Source organism: Populus euphratica, unplaced genomic scaffold, assembly GCF_000495115.2.
Source record: "Populus euphratica unplaced genomic scaffold, PopEup_1.0 scaffold2.1, whole genome shotgun sequence".
Lineage (NCBI taxonomy): Eukaryota > Viridiplantae > Streptophyta > Magnoliopsida > Malpighiales > Salicaceae > Populus > Populus euphratica.
In genome coordinates, this window is record NW_011499846.1 from 6,481,763 (window position 1) to 6,490,341 (window position 8,579).

Below are 8,579 nucleotides of genomic sequence, written 5' to 3' on the forward strand. Positions count from 1 at the left end.
GACTCCGTGTTGCAAATGGGGCAGACCAGTCTTGGGAAAGTGTTCGTGTTAAACCATATCCACTTGGATGGTTGGAAGCTCATATCTCCAATGGCCAGCAGTCTCTTAGGAGGACCATCCCCTCCCTCTTTACTCTCCTCTCCTCTCAAAACCAAAACCAGACCAGCAGCAGCAGCCTCAATATCATTCTCTCCGCCAATCCAACTTCAACACCCAAAACTCTGCTGCTCCTTATCCCTCCCTAACACTCTTTGCTTGCGCTCAAGAAAATTTCTCGCCGTTTTAGCAGTTGTAGATAAGGAGACCGTGATTACGGAGGAGATTAACCATGTAAGCGAGGGGATTGATGACTTTGAATTGAAGAAGAAGCAAGCAAAACCATGCGAACTATACGTTTGTAATCTTCCAAGGAGCTCTGACATTGCAGACCTTGTTGAGATGTTCAAGCCTTTTGGCTCTGTTCTCTCTGTTGAGGTATCTATCACTTTGGACCTTTCCTTTCTTCCCAATAACATCTAGGTAAGGCTGGGTTCTATAAATAAATATCACTTCTAGTTTAGTTTTCAAAATCATCTAAATTCATTCAGATAACTGTACCTAGCTCCATCCTAAATTTTCAAGAGGTAAATAGAGTTTTGGTGGATTTATCGCAGCTATGCTCCATCATCTTTTTTCCCCCATTGTTTTGCTTCAATTGCAACAACTACACTGTATAATTTGTAGTGAGGTTTTAGCCAACAACAGGAAAGATGCAATTCTATCAAAGTTTGGTGGATGCTGTCTAGTTTTTTAGCTGAAAATTAAAAGGGTTGAAACAAAATTCATCTGATGGGAAGCTGGGCTGTCTCCAAATTTGCAAACTTGGTTTTAGCTGAATATAAAAGAACAGCGAAACAATATTCATCATTTTGAAAGCTGTGGGATTGCACTCAAGTTCCCATTCCTTGTTGAGTTAATTGCAGGTTTCTCGTAACCCTGAGACGGGTGTAAGCCGAGGATGTGGTTACATCACAATGGGTTCTGTAGAGTCAGCAAGGAACGCAGTTTCTGCATTGGATGGATCAGTTGAGTGTGAACTAGCTACCTTTTTTTAATTATTATTGTTATTATTTCTCTATCTCATTAATGTATTGCCTGAAATTCGTTTTACTGTTTTGAAGGATGTCGGCGGCAGGGAAATGCGGGTAAGATATTCAGTTGAAATAAGTTCTGGGAGGAGGAACCCCGAGGCATTGAACTCAGCGCCCACAAAACACCTATTTTATGAAAGTCCACATAAGTTGTACGTTGGTAATCTTCCTTGGAGTACAAAACCGGATGAGTTGAGGAATCTATTTAATCATTTCGGGATTGTGGTTAGTGCAAGGGTGTTGTCTGATCGGAAAGGAGGAAAGAACCGTGCTTATGCATTCCTTTCCTTTTTATCTGATGCAGAACGTGATGCTGCACTTTCAATGAATGGAACAGTTAAGCTCATTGACATCTCTTTTTTTCAACTTCCCTTCCCTTCTTTTGCTTCTTTTTGTCAATGCATCACGTTAATTTGAATTTTTCTTGCAGGAGTTCTATGACCGCATGCTAGTTGTTAAAAGAGGGGTTGAGAAACGACCGAGCTCTTACTGAAATTTTTTTGCTTGCATACATGTTATGAAGTCTGGACAAGTAAGATAGTTCGAAGCATTTGTTTCACTTGAAACATTATGGCAGAGGGTTTGCTTTCTTATCCTCGTTCCTGCAAATTCAAGTTCTATATCTGACTCTGAAGTTTAAGTACCCTTCAAAGTTTTGCAGGCGTCAACATTATATTAAAAGTACATTGAGAAAATTTAGCAAGATCTTATCAAAGTTGAACTTTTAGATTTTGGTAGGTGATTGCATATTCATATGCTCTCATATACTCTCTGGTTCTTTGATTTGAAAAGGCAGAGTGCATGTACTCTATCTTGTCTCGATATCTTAGTTTCTGACTTTGGTTTCACCGGAGTAGTAATTTTTTTCGAGTTCATGAGAATTTCAAGGTGTGGATTATAAATTGGCACCCGTAGCTGGTTTGCTAAGCTGGTAATGTGTATACGAGGGAGAGTGAGAGGGAGAGGTAGAGAGATTAATCACATTATCAGAATGATATATTAATCGACCTTTCAAATTGGTATAGCATGGCGAAATAGTTAAGCTTGCAACTTCTTAGAAAAACATACTATGTGATCGAGTACTTCGCTGATTTTTTTTTTCTGCAAGACGTAAGTAGAGGGCAACAGCTGCCAAGATTTTCCCTGGATTTGAGCATGGAATTGTTGTTTGTGCAAATTAGGCATGGTTCTTCCAACCGAAAACAATGGTGGAAACCTTTTCCTTTTTTGTGATTTTTCAGAATCGAAACTACAAAAGGAATTTGATTTTCATGATTACACCTATTTGCTTGCTCTTGCTATTGATTAACCAGTATGGTCCCGTCACTAGTTTAAAAAAACATTAACCCTAACGAACCATAATGGCAATGTTCTGGACTAGTGACCCCAGTTTTAGGATCTTTTTATTTACTTGCTTTGAGACACGACATTCAGTCACTTAAAATATATTGCAAGCAGGGCTGGGTAGGAAAATTTTAAGGTGCGACATCTAATCACTCAAAAATTTTACTTTTCATCTCGTAGGAGCAGTATTGTATCCATTCATGCATTTTGTAATGAGTAATCATAGAAATTATACAAATGGGATACGTCTTTTGAACACACATCAAATACAAAAGAAGCAATCCACTGGAGGAAATGGTGAATGCATACCTGAACTAGAAATCTACAAGCTTCTTGTTTAAAAGGAAAGAATATGGCAAGCAGCACAAAAATAACCTCTCCATTTCATTTCACCAAACATCAGCAATGATCAAAGTAGCAGGAGATTTTGTTAGTAATCCACATGCAAAATCAGCAAACAGTATACCGTGTGGCAGGAGACAGTGCAAAGGGCAGGTCGCAGCAAGAAAGAAAGAGGCAGACTAACACCGGGAAAAAAAAAAAATAACCTCCTATATTTGAGCAGTAATTCATTCAAAAAACTGCAGAATTCTGATTCCCAACACAAGCCACCTGATGAAATCAGTTTGCTTATATCAACCTCAAGCAGCAGCCAAGCTCCGAGGAGGTAATGTCGCAACAGCTACACAGCATGAGGACAGCAATCTATAACCAGGGTTCTTACCCATCGCATCAGCATTGTAGAAAGATGACATCGTCACCATATCCAGAAAAGAGCAGGGTGAAATCAAAATAAAACTTGGAAGCAAAATCAAGCAAGGGACAGCATAATGACATTGCAGTATGATCGGCACAGCAGCAAGGGCTATCAGTTCAGATGAGAAACAAGGAGCAATCCGATGTAGAAATCAATCTGAGATAACCAGAAGTAAGATAGCAATAATCCAGGTATTTTGAGCACCAGAAAATTAAAACTCGAGGCGGTCAGACACAATACTAATTCTTGGTAGCATGAAGTGGAAGCACAAGCGTAGCAACAGCCTGGAGGAAGTTTGTGATGCCACGAGCAAGCAACTTGGAGACAGCCAACATTAGCAAGCCGAAAGATTCTGAACAGAGCCAGATAGAAGTATGACTCTGATCTACGATAATCACAAGCATGCAAACTAAAAGATTGAAACAAACCGGAAACATAGAAAAATGAAGAGCACCACAGCAAGGTTATAGCCAAGCAATGAAATCCATTTGATGCATAAATCCCTGTTAAGCCGAGCATTCAGCAAAACCATTTGCTTCCCTACGAGTATGAGTGAACCAAACCTGGCTAATCTTACTCAAGAGAGGTGATATGGAAGACAGATCATGAGCCATTTTTCATGGTCTGACAGCTGCTTTACAGAGCCAAGACACCACAATGGCAGAGTCAATTTCAATAATCAGATTCTTGATAGCATTCAACCTCGCCATGCTTTTTGTTGTGTCCTTTTGATCAAGTACTCCAAACCAATACCAGCCTCCACTATTCTAGTGTCACCCTTTAATTCTACCTTCTTAACTTTATCCAAAATTTCCCCTATTCTCTGCAAATCATCCACTTCACAAATCCTAGAAACCATCATCACCCAAGTCTCCGTACGTGGAGCTTCTCCATGCTTCAGCAATCCCTCCACAACACCACAAGCTTCCTCAATCTTACCAACATTGCAAAAACCCTTTATCAAAGCATTCGAAACAGCAAAATGCGGAGAAAATCCCTTCATCATCATTTCCTCAAGGTGACTCTTTGCCTCATCAAACATCCCTTGATCACATAACCCACCGACCAAAGTCCTATAAGACACCAAATTTGGCAAGCACCCATTAGACTCCATATCCTCAAGAACCTTACAAGCATCCATCGCACGCGCCTCTCTACAAAAACCCAATATAACCGTATTATAATGAATAATATCAGGATTGCATCCTTTAACCTTCATTCTACAAAGAAGCTTATAAGCCTCCCTGAGCTTCTTCTTCCTACACAAACTATTCAACAAAGTAGTATAACTTAATGCATCCGGTACATATCCTTTATTCAACATATCCTCCAACAAATCAACAGCTCCATTAACCTGACTTTTTCTACATAAAGCCTGCATCAAAATCCTATAAGACTCAACATCCGGCATAACATCTCTCTTAAACATTTGATTGAACAATGAGTATGCCATACTTATTTGCCCATTTAAACAAAAAGCACGTATCAAAATGTTGTAAGACTTGGTATTGGGGAAAACGCCATATGTATGAGCATCCTTGAAAAGATCGAAAGCGGGTTTAATATAGTTCTGGTGAGAAACAAGAATTTCAAGAATACCATTTAAATGCTTGGGTGAAGGATTGCAGTCGAACTTGAGAATAGTGTAGAATATTTTGAGAGCTTTATCTGGGAGATTTGCTTCTCCGTAGATGTTGATTATGTAAGAGAAAAGAGTTGGGGTTACCGGGTAATTTTTGGATTTGAGGTCAATGAGAAGGTCATCAATGAAAGAGAAGTATTTGGCTCGACCGAGTTTGAGAATGAGAATGAGATAGGATGAGTAAGAGTGTTGGAAATTGGGTTGGCGAGAAGCGTAGTCGAAGATTTCTTTAGCTAAGAGAGGATCTGATTGGGAAGCTATGAGTTTTTGGACTCGAGATGGTGACCCAATTGGGGATTTGGTGTTGGCATTTGGATGGGAATCGAAAGGTTCTGGTTCACGTTTGTGTTGTTGGTGATGGTGGGGTGATGAGGAGTAAAAGAAGAGTGATTGAGGTTTTGGCAGGATTGGGACAGTACGAGCACGAGGAGGAGTCGTTAACAATAAAATTTTGCAGGTGACCAGGAATGGTTTATGCATGTTGAAAGGCACCTAGGATCAACACACAGATTCATTACCCATTAAACAAGGACTCTGATCTGGAGTCGTCGGCAGGAACCATTCAAGTCGAATCCGTCTTTCTGTCTACAAATATGGATTCGAACTAGTTAGGCAGTGAAATATACAGTGTGGATTTTGTTCGTCTCGAAGACAGAATTCCAGTCGAAGATGACGACTGGCGGCTTAAGTATACTGTGTGAGGATGTTTAGGTTTTGGTGGGCTACCTGTCACTTCAGAGAAAGTTTCACGGGCTTTAGAATTGATAAGAAAAAAAGGAAGATCACAGCAAGACTAGTAGCCTCGGAAACTTAATGGGCTAATAGCCCATTGACTCGGTCTCGGGCCCAGTAAACCAGGGACGTTATAAATTTATTATTATATATCATTACTTCTTCTTTCTTTTTCCCGAAATATAGAGATATAAGAAGTTACAAGCACCTTGCAGGAAAAACAAATCAGGAAATGAGGGTTTATGTCTATGCCTAGTGATGGATCAGCATTGTTGTTTTTCTTTGGATTTGTCCTTTAAAAGAGTGATCAATCAGAGTGTAATAACTTATTATTTTTAAGCTGAAAAATATATGAATATGGCGAGTTGTTAAATTCATCATTATTGTGATCAGTCAGATGCTACGCCAATGCTCTTTTCACGTTATAAATATTTTATTCTATTTTATTCTGACAAATTGAAAATATTTTATCCTAAAAAATTATAGATATTTAGTTGATGCTTTTGCTTCAACTCTTTTTTTTTTTTTTTGCTTCAACTCTTTATCTCCAATAAAAAGTGTAAATGGCTATAAAAAGACAAGGAATGTCTTTTTAAAGGAAATTCAATTTTTTCTCCAATAAGAAAATAATGTCTATTTTAGATGTCTTTTTTAAACTATGACTATTTTTTCTAGTAAATGATATTAATTTAATCATTAAAAAGTTTTCAAGAAAATTTTTTTTATGAATATTAAACACAAGTAAGCTTCCTCAATAACAAATGGATTAGATTTTCAAAACCATAAAATTAACCAAGTATCTTAAATACTAGCTTGATATACGAAGTTCATGAGATAAACTTGGACCTCACCTGGTAATATTTATTAATGAATGGAAAATAATCTTTTTTTTTTTTTTATGTATAAGAATTTATAGTTTATTTTAACCTATTTTCTCCTTCTTCCTTTACCCTGTCTTCAAATTAATTTTCGCTACATATAATATGGAAATGGGATGTACATAACTTAAAAATATCACACAATCTTAATGTCATAAATAAATGTTCAATGAGACTACAATATTAATAATCATATTTTTTTTTGCAATAGTGACGAGACAAGAAAATCTCAAGAGAATGATTTGGTAGTTAAGAAGATATATATATATATATATATAAAGGTTTAAACTTTGAAATCATCCTTTAAAACAATTATTAATTTTTTTCTAAATAATATTTTGAAAAAAAATCACCTTCATTGTCTTGAAGCGTTAGGAGAATCTATTTGGAGATTTTGTTTAAGTAATTAGCATATCCAATCTATATTATATTATTATTGTTGTTGTTATTATTTAAAAAAGAGTGAAATTTCGGTTGTGAAGATTTGAGGCCCGTTTAATTTGGAACTGGACCTTTAATTTTCCTTCCCATGGGCTTACAATTATTAATTTTTTTTTAAATAATATTTTGAAAAAAAATCACCTTTATTTTCTTGAAGAGTTAGGAGAATTTATTTGGAGATTTTGTTTAAGTAATTAGCATATCTAATTTATATTATTGTTGTTGTTGTTGATATTTAAAAAAGAGTGAAATTTCGGTTGTGAAGATTTGAGGCCCGTTTAATTTGGAACTGGACCTTTAATTTTCCTTCCCATGGGCTTGACTTGATCCAACCGCACTGTCTCTCTCTCTATCTTTCAAGTGCTGGAAAACAATCACACGGGCCCATAAAAGTTTTTCATATTTTATCGCTTAAAGAATTTTTCTCTCATGGGTCCAGTTACGAAGTGCTTTCCTTCGCTGGGATTTATTTCCTGAGCCGATGACACCGAATCGAGTCCCCTTGGTCATGCTCACGGATGGCGACTACATCAACAAACACAGTAACCTGTCCTATATCCATCGCAGCGTCCAAGGATTATTGAAGGTCTCTTTGGAACACGCTGGAGAATGTGTTTTTTTTTAAAAAAAAAAATTATTATTTTTTATATTGTTTTAATATATTAATATTAAAAATAATTTTTTTTATTTTAATATATTTCTATAAAAAAACACTTGAAATCGCAAAGCTACCACAATTTCAAACACATTCTTAATTTTATTAATTTTAATAGATATATAAAAATGTGGTTTTTAAAGTGTATTTTTATTTCTAAATATATTATAATAATATTTTTGATTTTTTAAAATTTTTTATAATATTAATACATTAAAATAATATATATATATATATATAATAATTTTAAATAAAAATAATTAAAATTTCTAAAAAACACCTGTTTGAAATATAATTGTAAACGGCACCTTAATGCAAGTAACTATTTATTCTATAAAACTATTAGTTGAACTATATTTACTTAGAATCAACATGGTAGACATGAAAGAAATAACGAGGTTATGTCCGAAATAAATAATTTAATAACTTATCTTAGAAATTAAATCAAGAGTTAAGTAGGGATATCATCATTATGCTAAAAAATGATTTTTTTTATAAGAAAAATAAACCCTATATGTGCAAATCAATTATCACCAATTTATCATGCACTAAGACTATATTTGTTTCCTGAAAAATAATTTTTAAAAAACTATTTTTCAAACTTTTATATGTTTGTTTACCATTAGAAAAGTTAGTCAACGGAAAATATTTTTCTATCAATGAAAAACACTTTTCAGTTAACGGAAAATACTTTCTGGTCAACAAAAAATATTTTTCAGTCAAAGAAAAAATTTGCTTGATTTTCAGGAAAGTATTTTTCTTTCTATCCGTGTTTGTTTTCCAGAAAATAGTTTCAGAGAAATCACTTTTCAAACTTTTTTATATTTGTTTGCTGTTATGAAAGTTAATCAAAGGAAAACACTTTCCAATCAAAGAAAAATTTAGCTTGATTTTCAGGAACGTGTTTTTCTGAAAAATTTGAGAGGAAAACACTTTCCTGAAGCCGTGAAAAATTTAGAAATGTCATTATTTGTTGATTATATCAAATTTGATCCTCAAA

At 35.2% G+C, this 8,579-nt stretch overlaps 2 protein-coding genes across 3 annotated transcripts; one reads left to right on the forward strand and one right to left on the reverse strand.

The window, feature by feature from the left end:
- Window positions 1-1,981, forward strand: LOC105135911 (28 kDa ribonucleoprotein, chloroplastic-like). Its single transcript, XM_011041002.1, has 4 exons — window positions 1-474; window positions 963-1,064; window positions 1,161-1,466; window positions 1,561-1,981. Exons 1-4 carry the CDS (start codon window positions 16-18, stop codon window positions 1,621-1,623), a joined length of 930 nt encoding a protein of 309 aa, XP_011039304.1. The 5' UTR covers window positions 1-15; the 3' UTR covers window positions 1,624-1,981.
- An 899-nt stretch (window positions 1,982-2,880) lies between these two features.
- Window positions 2,881-5,636, reverse strand: LOC105135943 (oligomeric golgi complex subunit-like protein). Of its 2 annotated transcripts, none has more exons than XM_011041065.1 (2): window positions 3,795-5,636; window positions 2,881-3,583 (listed from the first exon to the last, which is right to left on the reverse strand). In XM_011041065.1, exon 1 carries the CDS (start codon window positions 5,351-5,353, stop codon window positions 3,929-3,931), a length of 1,425 nt encoding a protein of 474 aa, XP_011039367.1. In that variant the 5' UTR covers window positions 5,354-5,636; the 3' UTR covers window positions 2,881-3,583; window positions 3,795-3,928. The 2 variants fall into 2 exon arrangements, with proteins under 2 accessions (XP_011039367.1, XP_011039359.1); XM_011041057.1 differs by having other exon boundaries at window positions 2,881-3,387; window positions 3,472-5,636.
- Window positions 5,637-8,579: the final 2,943 nt, after the last annotated feature.

Bases quoted from the DNA above. Each gene is read 5' to 3' on its own strand.
- LOC105135911 (XM_011041002.1), top strand. From the start codon at position 16: ATGGGGCAGACCAGTCTTGGGAAAGTGTTCGTGTTAAACCATATCCAC. The intron at 1,065-1,160 runs GTTGAGTGTGAA...ACTGTTTTGAAG, and splicing joins TTTCTGCATTGGATGGATCA to GATGTCGGCGGCAGGGAAAT. The intron at 1,467-1,560 runs GTTAAGCTCATT...TTTTTCTTGCAG, and splicing joins CACTTTCAATGAATGGAACA to GAGTTCTATGACCGCATGCT.
- LOC105135943 (XM_011041065.1), bottom strand. From the start codon at position 5,353: ATGCATAAACCATTCCTGGTCACCTGCAAAATTTTATTGTTAACGACT.